Genomic DNA, 20,959 nt, shown 5'->3' with positions numbered 1-20,959 from the left:
TCGGCACCTTGTTGTTGTCTTTGCAAGAAACATAGACAAGTTATTTGACTTTGACTTATTGCAGCTGCTTGCCGCGGTTGAGTGAGACGCAAAATGTCCGGAAAGTGCGGAAGTGAATGTAACTCTATTTGTAGTTTTGTGTTTTGTGACTTATAGCATATACAATAGTAACTGTTTTGTTAAAAGGAATTAAATAGCATTTGTAATATTAGTGTCCCGACCACTCACGACAGAGGATGCCATGATTGTAGTTGTTATGAAGTCAAGTCGGTTAAATCAGGGACCTGAATTTTCAACCCGTTCATGCGTTCAAATAATTTCTTCCGAGTCGGAGCTTGTAATTTCCGACTTTCTGATGTGTCATGAATGCAGCATAAGATACATAAAGAAGTTTAGATTTCTCCTCCTCCTTTCATGCTTTCCTTATCCATCTTCAACGCTTTCCTTCCTCACTCATCCCTCTCTCTGTGGTGGTGGTGTGTATGGAACCCACGGAGAGAAACACATGGTAAAAATACCAACAGTCTCATCAGTATATTATCAGTCGCACCACCAAGGTTCCTCTTACACACTCTCATCCTAATCCGCCCATGGAGATGGCAGGGTTTGAAGAGGAAGGGAAGAAAGGTCAAATTGAAAAATGGAGAGGAACAGGGGTTGATAATTAGCATGCAGCAACACTTGAATCATCGCTTCTAACTACTATTTAAGGAGTAAGAAGAGGCCAAAGAGGAAACTTACTCTTTTTGTTTGTTTTTTTTTTTGGCTGTGTGGGATTCAAATGAAACAGACAACCCACAATTGTTGTTAAACTAAAACTTTTGGAAGAGAGAGACGGCTGCTGTATGTTTGCTCCTCAGTGACCATTTGCAAAAAACCCTGTAATTATAACATAAATGTCTGATTTTGAATCATTGTTACAAACTCTTAAAATTTTTTCATTCCGGTGATTAACTGCACAACAAATGAATTCAAAGCTCATCATGAGAGGCTGTTTATGATGCAAATGATTTGGTTGGAAAGTCGCTGATTGGCACAAAGGCCCCTCAGGCTACGGCATCCATTTGAGAGGAGAGTGAAAGACCGCTCTCTATCTGATAGATCTCTCTCTCTCTTTCTCTATGCTAAAACATCTCAGTGGAGGCCAGGCCTGCTTGGCCTCTCTGTCAGCAAATGTCACTACTAATTATGACAGGCTCCTTGTTCCCTAACAAGTCGGCGTTGGCGCTGTTAGGGTCTGTTTGACTGGGTCCTAGAGATGAATTGGGCTCCAACGACCCCTGTGCTCCTAGGGGGTGCTGTATGAAGGTAATTGCTCCAATATCCTGAGCTGCAGGGATATATAGTGCTGACAAGTTGGTATTAGTCAAACATGGCGGTTCAGAGGGCAGCTCTGTGTTCTGCTGGCCCGCTGGCCAGCAGGTGTGGGAGTCTGGTGTGTGGATGTGTAACATTGATACTTATCACACAGGGATAATCAGGTTGCGTAATATGAGCCTTACTCACTCTCTGAGGGAGAATCGAAATGTTTTGAAAAACTATGTCAAAACCTACTCAAAATTAAAAGTCTATAAAGGTTTAGTTTGGTCAAATCAAAGCATACTTTCTCAATTAGCTCTTGTGATATCTAGTCATCCAAATACTTTTTGTTTTATTTGTCCAGATTTTGAGAAATCCATCTCTTCGATGCAAGTGAACAGAATGTTGCTGTTTACAATTACTCTGGATAATCCACAGACCTCACTGTAGGATATGTCAAAACCTGGGCACATAAAACCTTAAGAGTTCAGTGATAACATTTTTTTTTTTTTTAATCTGAGTGAATTCTTTTTTATCCTTCACATTTTGCACAGATTTTCTTAGTGAGTGTGTGAGTTGACTTACTCAGTTTTGCTGCCATGAATCTTGAGGAGAACAAATACGTTTGTTCCACTTGTGCTAATCATTGTAATTAAAATGTCACACTGTAGTAATATAGGGCCTACGCTGTGATTAAATCAAAATGGCAGCGATATTATTTTCCCGATCCATGTGGTTTGGAGGTGCTGATCCACTGCCTGGGATTGTACTTTAGTGTTCAGTACGTCATCGTGATTGATGTTACATTTGGGGAAACTGGAGTGACTTCACATTTCCCTGGATCATATCAGTGGACAGGGCAAGTGAGTAATGACATCATATTTCATAAAAAAAACTGAGGATAAAATTGATGACATCACAACACAGGTGTCATGGGCGTCGCTCCCAAACCGGAAAGTCATGAGTCAAAGCAAAAGGGCCAGAGCTGTGAATGGGTGTGTGTGTATATATATATATATATATAATATATATATATATATATATATATATACGGTATACAGTATGCGAGCTGAATGGAGTCATAATACTAAATCTTCATTATTCCAAACAGTGTGCCAACACCAGAAAATGTGCTTTCTCACTTTCCTATCAGATGCGATTATACAAAACATTTTCCTTGAGGAAAAACACACCCTGAAGGTTTCTACCCCATAATTTCCAGAGGCTGTATTTTCACATCTGTGATTATGCATGTGAGGACGTCAGCCCTGCTACTTCTACACGTGTTTAGATGCGCACAAACATTAAGACATGAATCTGTGCGGCATGTCATCGTAATGGGTTTGTGTGCGCGTGTGTACGTGTGTATGTATGTACGCCTGTGTGTGTGCGTGCGTGCGTGCGTGTGTGTTTCTTGCCAGTTGTGTGCAAATGCATGCAAACACGACTAGCAGGAAATCAGATGCGAGTGTGTCCTTCATTCCTTCCATTAAAAGAAAGACAAATTAAGAACATGGGAAGGAATTGGTCTATCTCGGTGACGGAGTGATATCTGGAGAGAGGGGATTACTGTGGCGTCAGGGGGCTATGAAACATTCTGACATTCGTTCAGACAGTCAGGAATGTATGACTGACACAATGGGGCCAAGATTCACTAACAAATACACATGAAATGATGTTATTCCGTTGAAGTTCTTTGTTTGTAATAACACCTCTGGAAAGGAAATGCACTGTATATGAAAATGGATGGCCTGTAGCTGGAAACATTCTTGCATATGCAATGTGCATAACGAATACCGACTCATAAATACCGCAGGGCAAATCTCTTTGTCAATAGCCTGTCAGTGATACTCTCTGTGGCAATTGTATTTCTCATTATCAGTTATTCCTGTTGGGAGAAAATGATCTTAATTTGATCAGCGTCATAAGCCCTCTTGCAAGCTTGGATCTCAGCTTATCCTTTTATGTGCGGAATTACAAATGGCCCGATTAGAAAACTTTCCATAATGGCAGTGAGAATTAGCAGGCTAAGCATACACTAATGCTATTGTACCCTCATCAATGATGTATAGCTGAGCTCTTCAATGGTGGCCTTCTCCGCAGAGCAACACCCGCCAGAGAATGAGAGAGAGAGAGAGGGAGAGAGGGGGAAAGACAGAAGCAGAAAAAGTACAGTTTGAAAAGAGAATCAACTGGTATTAATAAGAGATTAATGTTCTTTGGCATGAACTGACACACGGCACTATTATTCTGCTCCTTTGCTTTGAACAAGTCTGGCTATTAGCTTTGTCCTGGGCCTATGAATCTATATTTTCTTTCGACAGAAGAGTCATAAAGGGACAGTGGAACATCAATTTCTTCCTGGGACTTCAAAGAGAGATGTGAGGCCCCACAGAGCCGAATGGCTGCTGCGTTGCACACTGTAGCCAGGGATATCAAAGGCTTTTTTACATTCATAGCTATAATGAAAGAGCAGAGAGAGTACAAAAGAGGACTTGATAGTTGCCCACCCTCTCTCCTCCCAGCTTTTTCGGTCATGATTGTATGTAAGTATTACTCAGAGTTGAGGATAGCCTCTCCAAATTGCAGCCCTTATTGCAGAAGCTAGCTGAAGCACCATTCACATTAGGGAAGGGACAATGTGCTCATAATATCTATATCAGCGGTGTCCTGTCTTAATTCACTTTTATTACATCCATTCATAATGCTCTCATAATGATGAGATGGATCCCAGCCAAGGGATTTTCACAGTGTCACCTTTATTATCGCATACTGTGATTTGTCATTTGCTCCTCTACAGGTCCCTGTAATGAGGATAAGTTAGACTTCTCTGAATTAGATCTAAAGATAAAATGCCACAATGCTATGTATCCTTGATCATTAACCCTGTATTTGCCCACTGGAAGTAATACACTTCAGGGTTATAAATGGGTTTGGTTTAAAATGGCACCAAGAAAAAAAGGTAGCTCAATACAATTGTAGCTAATATAACCCTTAGATTTTAAGCACACACACACACATACTCACACACACAGAGAGGGATGCACACAAACAAACATAGGTAGTGTGTATGCTTCACGCACGTGGACACACACAGAGTTATATACTTTGAATGGAAGTGAAGCTGGGAACACACACAGCTGGAGCTGATGTCATTAGTGTGCAGTGTGATAAAGCATTGCACAATATAATGCATCAAACATAGACATAGAGAAACAAACTGCTTTGTTGCAGGCCAAATAAACATTTATACTACTGGGGCAGCGGGCTGTTTGTGGTATTTGTCTGTGTCTGTGAGCGAGCCTTCATTCATTTAACTGTGGACAGAATGGGATGGGGAAAAAAAAAAAGACAGCATTACTGTAAGGCTGCCGAAAAAGCGGGCGCAGGTCAGACATAAAACAGCTGTTTTCACACCAGTGTTGGCTGATAACGTCCGGCTGAAGAATGAGGAATGTTCTTATTAATTCTTTATCAGCTGATGGTATGTCCCAAACCCCCTGGAGACACGAGCCTGTGCCGACATCCTAATTCATCCTAGAAAGTAAAACTGCTCTTTGGAATATTTACTTTTCTTATACAAGATAAGACTTTAAAAGCAAAACTCTCTCTGAGACACACATATGATTGAGTCTAAATATTCAGCTACGAGGTATGTATGCTCGTAGAGGCGCCCACATACATTACACTTGTGTACTCTTGCTCTTTATGCTTGTGAGGACCTCTAATGGAGCTTCTTTTAGTGAAGGCAAAGAACGTCTGTACAATTTACGGGGATTGAGAGAGAATGCATCACAGAGATAGTTAGACATTTTGGGGGGGGGGGGGGTGTGTGTGGGGGGGTACGCTTATTCACTTTCTTGAAGAGAATTAGATTAGATTAGAAGATCGATACCACTCTCATGTCTGTACAGTAAATACGCAGCAGCTGCTCGTCTTAGCTTAGCACAAAGGCTGGAGATGGGGGGGGGGCAGCTAGCTGGTTCTGTCCAAAGGTAACTCAATCTGCAGGTGTGCAAAGTGTCTGACTCTGACACCAGACTACAACTCAGCCAGCATTGTTTTTTTGTTTTTTTTATAGTTTTTCAATAATGACCATGGTTGTTCCCACACCTTCTCCGAGTAGGTCTTTAAACTATCACCGCGGCCTTTCCCTAACTTTATCCAGGCTAAAGCTACTTGGATGTGTTTACTCAACCGAACCTTAACCCGAGGAGAACCCTAGATCGCAATCCTTTTCATAACAGTCACATGGGTGTTTTGAAGGTACAAATCCTAACAGTTTTTTGGGGATTTACTTTTCCTACTTTCTCTGTCCTTGTGGGGACATGTGGCCCTCACAAGAATCAAATGCATGCAGACACACACACAAAACCTTTCTCTCATCTTTTTCTCTCTCGACATCTGCGCAAACACAGGCAAGCCATCACCACTGTCGATTCCCGCTTTCCCTCCATGAATAGAAGGACCTTGGCTGTCCCTATTGAAAACCTGATTCCTCATTGAATAGGAAGCCCTTGTCCTTACATCGGTCTGTCCACTGCACTGATGGTGTACTAATGGCAACATCAGTCCCCATCTGGTGTCCATCATTTGGATTCAGGGCAGGTCCCGTCCCAGCAGATACATCCGATTAGTCCCTCTCATCGATTTGTGCTGGCTCGTCATGACTTAGTCAACCCAAGGTGTCTCTACTATGACATGCTGTCTCCCTGTGATTTAGTTTGCCAATGCTCTAAGTGCATTGAGTGTGACAATAAAATCTTTAATCTAATATGCATCCTAAAGAGGGAGGCGGTGGAGAATGAAGAGAGAGCGAGAGAGCGAGGCGGAGAAGGGAGGTAATGTTCTCGATGAGCTCAGATGTAATGGGAAAGGTTTGTGTCAAGTTTATGAAGATACGGGAAACAGACACGAAAGTTTTGAATACTACACTTGCTTTTCTTCCTTTATTCCTGACAGAAGAAAGAATGACTTTGGGTGTAAGAGGTGGCTTTGAACGGTTTGTCAAGCAGTCTTCTTAGTTATCAAATGAATACACACAGGTGCAGTGCTTTATTGTTTTTTTTCAAACTCTTGGTGGAACGTGTCTCCTCGTGCATAAAGCCGAATCATGATCATTATCTTCTGAAATAGTCTTGAAAATTTCTCATCTGTGCTCCAAAGAGATGGAATTCTATTTCCTCCTTATATGCAACCCAGCCTAATCTGCATTTGCAGTTTGGAGCATGTGATATAATATGATGTGTGAATGGGGTTACAGGGCACAACGCATGCACAGTGCTATCAGTAATCCTAACTGACAAGGATCCTGGGATTGTGAGAGAGCATCATATTTATGGATGTGTGAGCTGTATATCAATGAGATTTGGAGCTACACTGTCTGAATAGATCATTACACCGGTCTCCTGTACACTGCTAGAGCTACTGTATCCCAACGCTGCTCTGAATCTCTGTAAACAGACATAACATTAGGAGATTGCAATGCAAAGTAATGCACTGTAAGAGTGTAGGTATACTTTATAGAAATTTGATAATGACGGTGATTTTTAAAGGTGCCTTGAGAGCAGATTTAATGTTTCCTTTTTATGGTTTATAGCATTAATAGCAAGCCATAATACCTGTAAGGTGCCACTTTGTCTGTGGTTTAGTTTTATATCTCTTTTGATGTAAGGGCATCTCATCACTGATTAATGAAAGTCACATCTAATGGATGCAATAGATCCCAACCGAGAAAAGGTGATTAAATTGTGCACATAGTTTTAATGAATGCTTTGCCAAACAGTGTGACATGTTCTTTTTTTTTCAGCTGTCACACACCTCTAATTGACAGATATTTTCAAGAGAACTTGTTCAAAGGATCCTTTTCGCTTTTCATGTCCGTAATTGCCTGTTGGCATGCCTGACCTGCCATGTTGACACCAGACATACCGAGCCGCATTCTCACATCTTTTTAATGAGTCCGTGTTATGATGCAGTCTCTAATTGTCCCGTTGGCAAAAGAACAATAACATTAAAAAAAAAAGGGTATGAACCACCCAGTCAGCCCTCCCATCTAACCCTGCTGTGACCCTGGCGGTGTGAGTGTACAGATCAGTGCGTGTGAGAGGAGGAAAATCTCAGGCTTGAAGCCAGACACTTGTCAATTTTGGCCAAAATGAGTTCTATATATATAAAATTGAAGCCCTTGATGAAACCAGTTATCCCGCATCAAAAAGGCATTACGAGAATCATGACACAAAATTGAATTGGACAATAAATCCTCAAAGTTAAATAGTTTTTTAGAGGAAAAGAAAAAGGGCTCTGCAGTAATGTGAATGTAAACAATTTATGAGCGAGAATGACGAAGCGAAGCGAAACGTTCATCCCTCTCACACACCACATCACCTGATCACTTAAGAGTCCGTGTGCGAACATTGTTTCACTTCTCACTAATCAATCAGATAGCAAAATAAATGCAGCTTTGAAGAGTTCAAGCCGTCTTCGCGGCGCTCTGCTGGATCGCGTGGATGGAGGTGAGGGAGAAAATAGGGCCGCATGAGAAGTAATCAACGCAGCCCACTATGATAGTGACAGCAGGTTAAGGAGGGGATGGAGGGAGAGAGCTCTGTTTCTATGCCAGAGAAAATGAAAGCAGTTGGGGGTATACGCTGTGTGCACTAGTCAGTCAAATATGCTTGTTATCAAGTGTGAGTGTGTGTGTGTGTGTGTGTGTGTATGAGAGAGAGAGAGAGAGAGGGAGAGAGATGGGACACAGCAGGAGAGGAATGCAGTCATGGCTGTAAAGTGGGTGTGAAAACAGCCATGTTCACTGACCTCCAGCCTGACCTCCCCACCCCTCCTCCCCTGGTAGTTGATAGTGTCCTCTCAGAGTGTATGTGTGTGTGTGTGTGCGCGCATGCGTGCGTGTGTGTGTGTGCATCGCGAAAAAATGCTTGAGAAAATATGTGATAAAACTTGCCTGAGTTTCTGTGGTGGTGGTGGTGTATGTGTGTGTGGTTGCAGCGTGAGCGCTCTTCTGTGTGTGTGTGTGTGTGTGTGTTGATAGCTGTAAGTGAATGGCCCCAAGTTTACACTAGTCCAAGGGAAGAGGTCAAGAGGATTATCTTAAAATATTAGCTGCCCTCTCACCCTTTCCTCCCTCCTCCTTTCTTCTCTCTCCCTTTTCTATCTCCTCCTGTATCCTTGAGGCAAATAGCACCTGTTGCACACAGAGACACACACACACACACACACACACACACACACACACTCACACACAGTAGGTGTTTAGAACTAACTGCATTTGATTTTCTTGACTTTGCATGAATAAAAACATTGATGTAAATGTCAAGGTTTTTCTTGCCTGAATTTACTTATTTCTTTTTATTACTGTTCATATATTACTTAATGGCTGACAGACACATCACAGAAAAAGTAAGAAGAGATAGTATAAGTATAAAGTACATACTAAAAAAAGTTATCTTCACTTAACTCTAGAATCATCAATTTATATGTTTTATTGTATATATATATATATATATTCTTTTTTTGCTTTGGTATAATTGATATTTCAAATCCTACAACCTGGTGCTTGGTATTGTTGTGTCCTTTTCTAATGCAACAACACAATTGTCCACCTCTGTTTAGACTGTACACTTGCTCCAGCCTACATGTGGACAGAAACTTGTATATAATAAATTCACATCCCTTTTAAAAACCATTTGTCATATTTAATTTAATCCCTCATTTTTATAAACACACATACACACACACACACACACACACACAAATATCTTTTTTTTTTTTTTTTTTTTAAATGTGCACGTGGATTGTTCCACCAGTCCTAAATCTGGAGAAGTAGCCCCACTTTTTAAACATGCCACAGGGCCAGGTCACTATAAATCTACTCCAGACGCTCTGCACACTGTATCCAAATGAATTCATGTTACAGCTATTTTCGTTAGTGATTTCCCACCTGAATTTTGGCCTGCTGCTCATTTTCTAAAGTTTCATAAATCCTCCTTGTGAGCACTTGTCTGATTTAAGGCGACGACAGACGCGGTTCCTCTGGTGCGCTCGGACTTGGATTTGTCCTCGGCTGAGTCAGCTATCCCGGCTGTTTGCCACTGCGGGGCGTCTGGGCGCTGGAGCGGCGCCTTGAACCCCCTTCGGTGCGCTCCCCGCAACTGACTGCCAGGCTGCACCTAAGCAGGGAGCCCGCGTGGCCATCATCTCTCAGAGTTACGCTATCGCACAGGCTGAGAGGCATCACCACCCTCCGCCTCTCTTTCCCCTTAACCTGTGGGATAGATGTGACCTTTCTGGAGCAGAATTAATTACAATTATAGAGCAAATATGAAGATTTTTATTACTAATACTGAAACAATCAATTCTCAATATTAATAATTGAAGGGGAAAGCCCGATTACTTATTTATTATCTTTTCTCATGAACAAATATTTAGATTTATATAGTTATTAGCCAATCTTAACGTCCAGTCTGTATTACCTCAATACAGGCCTCTTTCTTGTTATTAGAAAAAACACACTGGAATTGAGTCAAATTGAACTCAGACAGAAAGTAACTGGAGCTCACGGTCTTCTTTGGTCCGCTGCGTCCGTTTGCATGTAATTAAATAGCGCCGCGCGCACTTATCGGACGGATCTGACAGTAGAGTATCTAAAAGCGGTCCCTGTCCTGTGCACCTCTCCCCCCCGTCCCCTTCCAGCTCTACCTCTCGGTAATTGAATTAGCTCGGTTTTAGGCGGGGGAGGGGCTTGGCTTTGTTCGAGTGACGCCCATTCAAATAATTTCAAACCAATGGGACTATCCCCCGCTCCTCCGTAACCAAACCCACTCTCTCAGTCGGCGTCTGGAGCTGCCTGCCTTTGCCCTCACCTTCCTGCGTGTCCCGGCGTTTCAAACCCAAACACAAGAATAGAGGAAGACTACACGAAACGCACATGGGAGAACGCGAGGTTTTTTTCACGCCTGCACGTCGCACGATGGCTTATATATGAGGAGGACACTTTGGGATGTGGACATAAACAAGCGTCTCCACGGAGAGAAGCGCATGAGAAAACACAACGCTGTCCGTAGTCTCCGACACCGAGAAGGACTCCTCCCCACCTCGGCCGTGACACCTCCCGGTAAATCGCTGAGAAAGGATAACAGCCTTTTTTTTTTTTCGGATTTTTTTTTCTGGAGACGAGAGACCGGGTCTAACACTGCCATTCAGATGCCAGTGACTGACTGACTGTATGGCTTTAAAAAGTTGCCTGGAGAACATGGACATCTGACGTGCGCCACACGGCGTCATTGGACACATTGAGCCTCTCTCTCTCTCTCTCTCTCTCTCTCTCTCTCTCTTTTCTCCATCACATCTCGGACTGAATAATCCCCTGCGCTTTGGGTTTGGAGTAAGAAGAAGTGTTGAGCAGTTGTCATTTGTCCTGACACAGGCTACATCCAGTAGCTCCCCGCAGAAAGGGAACATTACCACACCACAGAAGACACTGCCTGTTGTGCTGCGCATTTGTGTGTGCCGATCTCACTGTTTGTGCGTTAAAGGGAGAGAGATATTCTGTCAGCCCACCACGGATTTGTCCGAGCTGACATCCCGCATGAAATAAAGCGTATGATTCAACTGGACCCTCGCCCTGCATCAGAGAGAAAACAACACTGACGCGCTGGTTTTCTAACTTTACATTTCCGTCAGACCGAACAAGTGTCATCTCAAGTGTCCCCTTGAATGGTCACAATTTTGCCTTTTCTGTGCAGCGCGCGTTTGTATTTGTGTAGCATTCACAAACTGCGCCAGACACACACGGCCACAGGTGAATGAGACTCGTCACCTGTCCCGGTTGAAGCGCTCGCACAACTCGACTGACTGACCCATACTTGAAGAGGAATACGTGCCGAAGTTTCGCCGTAGTGATGCTGCAAGTGGAAATGGTCCTCTTTGTCTGCCTGGTGCTGTTGATGTGTGTTTTTAGCCAGGAGCCCAGCTCCAAAGTGGTGGCCGACCGCTACGCCGTCTTCTGGAACCGGACCAACACCAAGTAAGTGGCCTCACACCAGGGCAGGTTTACCGCGGAGAGTCGGCGATGTTCCGTCTCCTCTCCTCGCATCTGCATGAGCCACGGGGTTCGCAGGTTTGCTGGACCACATCGGTGTTTATTCTCCGCAGTGAGGGCATAATGCCAGTAGCTGTAGGTACAGGCTATAGCCGAGGACAGGAACAGGAGAGAGTAAGCTGTGCTGTGTCTTTTTTTTTTTCTTTTTAAATACGTGGCTGCTCACAAACAGCGCGTCCCAGGAAACTACAGATTAAAACCGTGCGTAATAAGGCCCGAACATAACATTAACCGTCTGATGTTGCATCGCTCCACTCGCTGTCGATATTGCTCCGATAAGGGAATTTACCGTTTCACTGTGAATTGTTCAGCTGTAGGTACAGGGACAGAGCTGTAAAACCTGGAGCATTATCTTGTGTTGTTTCTCTGTCCGGCGGACTCAGGCAGGGTCTTTAGACAACCCCAATGTAACCATTAACCCCAGTATCTAACCAGTCTCTTCTATGCTGAACACCTAACAGATCCACATCAGCACGAATCCTACAAAGTCAATTTTCCTACCAAATGTGGCCGCTCACCTCCTCACCAGACTGCGTGAAGGCTCAGTGACTTGATTTGGAAGAAAAAAAAAAAAAAAAAAAACTTCAGTTGTAGTCAAACAGGCCAAACGCCCTGTGCAGTGAGAAGGAAAGCTTTGGTATGAGCTTCTGTGCTCAGAGTTTGTATATTGTGAGGTTTCACCTCTAGAAAATACTAAATTTAGCCGTTAAGAGCCTAATGTATCAGTCAATATTAAACAGCTCCACCAGGAAATTCACTACAGTTATCATAATGTCATTTACTGGGCACAGAGCGGTCTCAGCACTTCTGAAAGTATCTAAAGCAGAGCTTCATGAATATCACAGAGGCACCATGGCAGGAGAATTACATCAAATGACAAAACTCAGTAAGCTGAAGCCCAAGTGCAGTATTATGATGATTTTACTTTAGAATTTGTGAGTGTTTATGGTTCCAAAGAGCTTCAGTTTTTTTTCTGTTAACATTTATTCATTAACAGAGTCATTGAATGACTTTTTTATGTGAAGACACGTTTCCTAGAGAAGTTGAACAAATTGTAATTAATTTATGTTAAATTTTAGATATTCTCCAGCCAATACAACACATTTTTTTTTTAAAAACTGTGCAGCATTATAATGTACTTTTGTGTATTCGGACACTCGACATTTGAAGCACACTATTGTGAAGTAGAAAAAAAAAATTCCAATTAAATGTGGTTTAATAGTAGATTTATTTACTAAAATCAAACCTAAAAAATGCAAATCAATTCTGGGAAATAAAACCCAGTGCAGTAACTGCATAAAAAGGCTTTCATTAAAGTAAGAACAGTGGAAACCAGGGACTTACCCTTTTGAAAACTTTTGAAAACTTTCTCTCAGTTTAACAATGTACAGCTTCTTTATTCTAAAATGAAATTTTACATATTGTTTTTCCCATATTCTACATGTTGGCGAAGACGAATGGTTACACGTTCAGAAGTTTGGAGGCACACTGTCCTGAACTAATGTTTCAAAAATGTACATAAGTATTTATTTCTGAGTTTTTTTTCAGACAGTTAATTTAAATATTGCCACAAGTTGTAGGAATTAAAAGTGTAGTCTTTTCACTTTGCATATAAATTAACAAAAGGACAAGTGTGTGTTCAACATAATAAAGATTCAGCAAAAATCTGCCAGCAGTGAAGTGAAGACTTTATGTGCTGTTGACTCAGACGGGCCACACTAGAGGTCTTCAGAAAAGTTAAAGTAAAAGTTTCTCAGATGTGCCTCAGCCCTCGGGTCGAGCCTCTCTCTGCCCGGACAGTCTCGAGACAGTCTCGGTGTTCGGTGTACGTGTTTGTCGAGACAGCATTTCCTCGCTAAAAGTCCCTCATGGAGTTAGACTGTACAGCCTTGTCCCGGGCTTATTAAGTCTAAACACTGCTGGTGGAGTTTACATAGATCTTTCACTCAACTGCCACCGGCACTTAGTATTTGCTGAATAAAATCCTCAGCTTAGCCTCCAAGTGCGCACAAAGCCATTAATAGCACATGCTGAATTTGTTGCACAACTATTTATATTCAGTTTGAAGTTTGGGAAAACATGATTTATTGCTCGAAGCAATTAGTGGTCAGGGGTACAAACGGAGGGCTGACTGTAAGCGCTCTCCTGAAGTCAGGGCCAGTCTAGCAGGGTGCGTAGATCCTCGGCCTGATATACCGTAGACCATGACTGTTGTGGTCTTGGTCTCTGCTCCGACTTACCCTGGCTGTTTATTTATGGAGCGCTCTCTTCAATGGAGGCAAACACAATTTTCAGTTTAATCTTGATTCCTGCTGTTGATAGACCTACTTTAATTAGACTGTACATTTTTTTTTTCGACAAAAAAAAAAAAGAAAGAAGAAAAGTTTTGACTTGACTGGCTGCTCAGTTAACTTGATATCTTCCAGATGTGCTGACAAGTTTTCTCAGTTTCAGTGAAAGAAAAAAAAAAAGTGTAGTTAGAAAAAAAGGGAAATTTAAGTAAATCCTGTTAATCTCACATCTGACACACTAACACCGAAAGGGAGAGAGAGAGTGAGAGGGTGAGAGGAATGAAGAACTTTGTGATCCACTAGTCTGCATGCATGTTGTGCCTTTTACTCTCTTTGTGTCCGCAGTAAAGTCTCGAGGAAGAGATAGCTTCCTGAGCCTCATCTGTTTCTGAAGCTCTGACTTGCCTGAGGAAAGGAAACAGGTTTTCACAGAGGCTGTAATGCGGCTAACACCAGTCACTCCGTTATACTTACTCTAAATAGAGTTTGTTTGACTCTCACCCCTACAGGGCTGAGGCAGGAAGCCAGAAAGGTAACGTAACAGCAGAGAGGAGACGGAGAGAGGCAGAGATAGCAAACCCGTCTTATTGATGACTCAGTTAATAAATATCGAGTCCCTTTCTTCATGCATTACTGTAGAAGGCTGGTGTGGCACTGTAACGTAACTTGCCTCCCGTCTGCCTTTGTTCTGAGGCTGCACGGTCTCACCCAAAGTACGGCTGCTCCAAGAATTTCCTCTGTGAACGCCCAAATAGTCACATTCGAGCCCGAGTGACGTGTGACAGCAATAATGTCATTTGTCATGGATAATGTTAGCAGGTAACTTAAAGGATAATTTCAATGTTTTTTCCTTCATTCTAGTTTGACTCTCATTCGCTCTCATTGGTGTCTGAACAAGATCATTCAGGGCTTGTTTTACTCCCCCCCCCCCCCCCCCCCCACTCTCCCCCAACCCAGAAGAAGTCATTTGTTGCCATTCATTTTTTTTAATGTTTTTTTGCTCCTTGTAAAAATTGCAGCTTCCACAGACTTGAAAATTGCCCAAGCGAGATAATCCATCACACTGAGACTGTAGTTTGAGTTTGTCACAGAATCTGTTTAGATTTCAATTCATTGTGCCCAAGTTGGATATTTCCCATCAGTGTTTGTAATTCATCACCTGAGACGCACAGACAGAGATGAGAGATTGTACATGGAGACACAGACTAGTGAACCTCAACTAAAAACTGTTTTTGCTCACAAACCTCGCCTCATCTGTTTCACTTCTCAGGGTGCGTCTAACTACAGTACGATAAAAGTTTAAAACCTAACATTAGTAAGTGATCAAAATAAAGTAAATATTACATTACATGTGTGTAACGCGCAATGATGCGGGGGAAAGTGTGAAGGATAAGACGTGGCTTGAAGCTCAAGAGGTGACTTTGTTGTTGTTTGAACAACTGGCGCACGAAACACTCTGGTGTAGAGACCTTTACAGTTTAGAGGGTCAGATGTATCGAATGGAGGATCTCCAATAAGGACTTTTTGTGTTTGAAATGGAAGCTTTTTGTTGGCAAAAATGTTTTTGCTAGTTAGAATGTCTTACATTTGTTTTTTCCAGCGGTCGAAATTACAAGCAATTGGTGGATTAGTGTGGAATTTTATCGGTTTGGAGTCTCGTAATTTGTGTTAGCGGTGCCACGGTTGTGTCTGCTGAGTGTTTGTGTTGTTGGTGAGTTGGGTAGGGGCCGAAGGGGATTTCCTCGCTGTTTTGTTGGCTTCACTCCACCGTTGTGTTTCACAACTCCAGCTTGAGACCAGAAACTTGCTAACTTCTTTGTTATTCTGAATAACACCTTTATCTCCCTCCCTCTCTTCAACACACTCACATTTTCTCTTTCATTTTTCTGCCTGTGGTTCAGTTTTCCTTCGAACTTTTCTCATAGCACCTTAATTTCCACTTTGAGAGTTTTGTCCATCAAAAAGTTATTTTCTGGTGCTACTCTCGAGAAGAGTAAGAAATCTTCAAGTTTTATCTGTCTATGGAGAGATCCTTCAACTTGAAATAAGTTAAAAAATAAAGGGACATTTCTCTCGGTGGATTCTGACCTCTGCTATCTCTCTGACTCTCTTTGCTTGTGAGTATTTATTCTAATGAGGGGACAGACCGTTGCTCTAATGATGTCTCAGCTGGAACACCGAAGAGATGGCTCTTTCCTTCCTTTCTCCCCCCTCGCCCTTTCTTCTTCCCCATATCCCTCCTCGCCTTTCTCCCGTGTTGCCTCTCAGCACTCTGCTTCTCCACGTCCCCTCTCTCTCTCTCTCCCTCCCTCCCTCCCTCTCTCTCTTTCTCTCTCTCGCTCCGTCTCTCCTTGCTGGGTACAGAAAATGAATGAATACAATTAGATATTTCGGGAGTCCCTCCACGGTTGATGGTGGAAAAAGACGCGCAGAGGTCAGGCACGCTCTGAGAGGAGCTCAGGGGAGAGGTCACGCACATACGGCGAGGAATAACGAAGCAAAAAAAAAAAAAAAAGTTGTGGCCTGTGAATGACAAACTAGTAACTAGAACTCTCCTTGAAGTGGAAGGTGTTATTAACATAAACAGTTAGATGCGGTTGTGATCATGCAAATTGCTCAAGGTGATATGTATTTTGCAGCATAATTTGTAGTGCAACAAACATTTTTCTAACATGCTGCTTTGTGTGTAGTTTTTCACATTTTCATTCTTACAATGTGCTGTAACTGGAGGTCTACATAAAGTAGTTGTGTCCTATTGTTGCAGTCGTGTCTTTGTCTGTGTTTGAGTATGTGTGTGTGTGTGTGTGTGTGTGTGTGTGTGAGAGCCATGAGGTCATATAGGGCTTGTTTCCTCTCCTTAAGACTCATAGATACCAGAATAATTTCATCTTTTTCCTTTGGACTTATCATTACCTGTCAGAAGCCAATGGAACACGAATAAACGCCTTGTCTGTCTGTGCGTGCGTGTGTGTGTGTGTGTGTGTGTGTGTGTGTGTGTGTGTGTGTGTGCGTGCGCAAATGCTGGCTGTACACTAACAAAGGCACGTACGCATGGAGGTGGAAAGTTCATCCATACACCCATCTAAGATGTGAAAATTGTACTGTATATTACAATACCAGCTTTTATTTAAAATGTAAATTCTGAAAATCAAATTTATATTGCCTTTGATTGCTCATGTGGGTAGTTTTTGACCCCATGCTAGTCTTTCATGTCCACCTTATCATTTTTATACTAACTCGCTTGGAGCTGTTTTACTCTCCACTGCTCTGGCGCTCGTTTCCCCCCTCCTTTGCTCTCTGTCTGCGGAGTGATTAGTTCTCGTTAATGACCCCTTGCTCTGTCATTCTTTTATGCCTGTGGCTCTGGCAAGCACAGGCACCAACCGAGCAGCGGGGACAGTGAGTGTAGGGGACACAAAGACCGCGAGACAGAGGATATTGAAAAATAAACACACGACTTGACGGAAAACCACCAAACTGTAATGATGGTGTTGTGCGATGTAATACTTTTATTAGGTTTAAATGGCACTCTGTTTTCTCACCAGACCTGTAAATGCACTTTCCATTTAAATTAGATTTTTTTTTCTATTAACTAGAAAATGAGCCCAGCAGGCAGTAGTCAATGCTTAGTCAATGTGCTTGGCAGAGCAGCTGTTCTTCAGCGTGCGGTGGAAGAGGGGGAGGACTCTTGGCCGTGACCCTTGTGGAGGTGCTATGCGGCGGACAGAAGCAGCCCTGTCGCCGGGGGTGCCTGGTGGGCAGGCTGTAGCCTTGGATATGCTAATTCTAGTGAAATAAAAGCAGCCTCCATCTATCTATCTATGTATATATATATATATATATATATATATATAAATTAAAGCTGAACAATTAATCAAAATATTATCGAAATCGCAATACGCCCAAGTGTAATATCCAAAATCGCAGGAGCTGCAGTTTTTTTTGATAAAGGTAAAATGTGTCACATTGTGATGCTACAGAGATTCCTTGTCCTACAAATCATATTCTCCACACGTAAAGGAACATGGTTGTTTGGTGCAAGACCCAACAAAAATCTGAAAATCACATCATCATCATTTTTACATTTTTTCAGTGAAAATGAAATGAAAACCATTCCAACTGAAATTATGACTCATAACGCACTCACAGTATCTGCCAAAATAATCGCGATTTTTTTTGTGTGCATATCATTCAGCTGTAATATAAATATATAGGTTTTATTTATGTACTATATAGGGCAATATACAAAAAAAAAAAATTTCCAATTATTTTGGCATATATATGTCTCGATTATTTTTTGTTTTGCATATCGTTCAGCCCTGTATAATACACAATAAAAAATATGATGTTCATGTGATTTTTGTTTTTGTGATTTTTGTTGGGTCTTGTACCAAACTAGCCTGTTCCATTACGTGTGGAGAATATGATTTGTAGGCTGGGACGTAGCTCTTGCGATTTTATATATTACAGTTGGCCATATTGCGATTTCGATAGTGTTTCATCATTCAGCCCTGGTAATATATATATATATATATATATATATGAACATTATTTATTTATTTGAAAATCATTTATTTAATTAATACTTTTTTTGCTTCAAAATTGGGTTAGGTTATTAGGTAGGCTAGTTTGTTGTAAATAGGTACTTTCAAACGTTTTGTTTCTAAAATCTGTCTTGTGTCTTGTGCTTATACTTTTGAACAATTGTTACAGCTGTTTGACCTTCACTGCGTTGATTCATTTACCTGAACACGACACCAGAAAACCTGTGTTTGCTCATGATTAGATAGGTATCGCTCAGCCTGACTGAGTTTAAATGTGTTAAATTGGTATTAAGAGCCTTAAAAAATACCATCATCAATTTTAATGTTAGGTTATCCACCAAAGAGCAGACAGAGTCTCTCATTATACCGACAGAAATGGACAGTATTGACTGGCAGTTTCATTTCAGTTGCACATGTTTCCCTCCTTTGCCTGGGGAACCAGATTTTAATGTCCAGGTTTTTGTTTTCAGAGTAATCACTCCAAGGTCAGATGGAGTGCTGTAACACTGTTATCAGCTGAGAGATCTTTCTTTTAGCCCTCATTCAACCCGTGGCTTTCAGAGGAACAGTCCGTATAGCACTACTTGGAAACAATAAAGTATTAACCAGCTTATGCAACACCCACATATGCGTAGCCCGATGCGAGTCTTATATTCTGCCATGAGAGCGATAAAAATAATTTTTCCCTTTCTTGCTATTTGGTTGCCTTTCTACTAGATGCATGTATTTATTCAGGGGCAATTTTTTTCTCTATCCTTGCTCTCGCTGTCTCAGTTTCACCTTAAATTTCATAGTTGGGGAAAGTTTTTTTTTTTCCCTCCGACTGTTTCTTTATTTTTCCTAAAGTTACTTTGTGCCACCACAGAACAGCTGTGGGACCTTGCAGTCAGTCCAAAGTTGTATTTTCACTGTGATCACTCCAGTAGATTTGCAGTTAATATGAACATAGTAGACAGAGAAAGAGAAAAAACTATTTTGCTGTCAGGTTCATTTGACTCCCATCACAGAAAAGCATGTTTCATTCAGACCCTAAAAAGCAGTGATTAACAGGAATACAGGATCGCTGCAGGTCCAAAAAGGGGTCAAGACGCCAGTTCAGGAATCTCGCCATCGTGTATTATAGGTCCTCGTTCATGGCTGAAAATGGCGCTACCATATCCGTCTTCAGCTTCTCTGCTCTCCTCTGTAAGATGGAGGCTTAGAAGCAGCTGTTACTGTAGTAACGCTTGGTTGATCTATCACCCCTGACCAGAAAGGGGCGCTACTGAGAGGGGTCTGACAGCCTCTCGTGCCCTCTGCTCTCAGCCCAAGGCATTTCAAGTGTACAGTTGGGAGAGAAAGCCACATACATGTGCTTGATTTAAGAAAGCTCTTTCTGCTTTGGTTGATTTGACCTCGTTAAACTCATTTACTGTCAAAGTCATATTGTATTTACAGGACCTACACTTCAGTATGTAAAGGCCAAAACGACGGATGGGTTTCAATTTTCTTTTCTGTTTCTGTCACTGTTCACAATTCAACTGGAAAATGTGACGGGAACGATTGAGACTGTTCGCTTTTTTGCCAGACACATTTTCCACAGATAATTCCTTTCATGGTAGGCTGGCTTCGGACCTTACACTGCCGTTTTCCTTATTTAACTTGGGGGGCTGCGAGGGAGAGACTGGATGTTTTTCTAGCTGGGCAGCAGTGTGGAGAATAGATCCCAGAAGAGAACACATCTCCAACTTGTGAATAAAGACCTAATTGACGGGTTGTAAGCTGTTGTAAATGACTCATGAGGTAATTCGTCTTCACAGACAGACTGAGAAACACACAGGGACTGTACAATTGTGAGGTCTCTCTTTCCCTTTGGAATTGAAAGAGTCTACTTGTTTTATTTCCAGACTTTTATATCCCCAAATAGAAATTTTTCGAGGTCATAAAATGCTGCTTTTTAGCCAGAGATGGTGTTATCACCTCCTCACCTGTTTTGTGGTGAATATCCTTGGATGGCGTGCTCAGCTTCTCGTGTTTTCGTTTGGCGTTTCTTTGTTTGCGTTGGCACAGGCATAAAAAGGTGAAGTGAATTCGGGTGAAAGGACTAATTGTTACCCTGGCCTTGTTTTTAATGTGAACACCTCCTTTATAAAGTTCCCGCTGCTGCGACAATTTTCCACTGCCATAAATATAAATAAACAAACAATCAAACAATGTCGCTTTCACTTTGTTCAGTCTACCGTTGTGGCGAGACATGCCAATAATAAGCTAGCCGCATTAGCCTGTTTGAATTGACAGTAGAGAAAAATACTAGCAGCCAATGCCCCGCATCCCCCCTCTCCAACCCCCCACCCCACCCCACCAATGCTGGGCCATGAGACTGAAAGGCGGCCATTGTTCTGCTCTCTCTGTCCACTCCACATAGCCACGGCTGAAAGTAATGCATGCGCTTTAAACGGAGGCAGAGAAAAAAAAAAAAAGAAAAAGAAGAAAAAAAAAGGGAGGGCAAAGGAGAGGAGTGAGGGAGAATGGTGTGAATGGTGAAGGGAAAGGGAGAGTGCGCACAGCTGAAGTTGTAGTACGCTTTCAGACAGAAAAAGGGAGGAGAGGAGGAGTATAATGCGAGCGCCAGACACGAGGAGAGAGGCATGTAGTCGCCAGGGGTGACACAGTGTGTGGAAAAGACGAGGTGGCAGTTTCCCTCATTTCCAACGAGCCTCATCCATCCT

At 42.2% G+C, this 20,959-nt stretch overlaps 1 protein-coding gene across 2 annotated transcripts in view; it reads left to right on the top strand.

The window, feature by feature from the left end:
- The first annotated feature begins 10,125 nt into the window (after positions 1–10,125).
- Positions 10,126–20,959, top strand: part of efna5b (ephrin-A5b) — a 90,274-nt gene continuing 79,440 nt past the window's right edge. The window contains exon 1 of one of the 2 annotated variants that reach the window (XM_056375899.1): positions 10,126–11,341. In XM_056375899.1, the coding sequence (XP_056231874.1) occupies positions 11,217–11,341 (125 nt within the window). In that variant the 5' untranslated portion in view covers positions 10,126–11,216. The remainder of the gene's footprint in view (positions 11,342–20,959) is intronic. The other variant, XM_056375898.1, reaches the window with a different exon arrangement.

This window comes from Seriola aureovittata, chromosome 5 (genome assembly GCF_021018895.1).
Source record: "Seriola aureovittata isolate HTS-2021-v1 ecotype China chromosome 5, ASM2101889v1, whole genome shotgun sequence".
NCBI classification, from domain to species: Eukaryota; Metazoa; Chordata; class Actinopteri; order Carangiformes; family Carangidae; genus Seriola; species Seriola aureovittata.
This window is presented reverse-complemented; position numbering and strand designations above follow the sequence as displayed.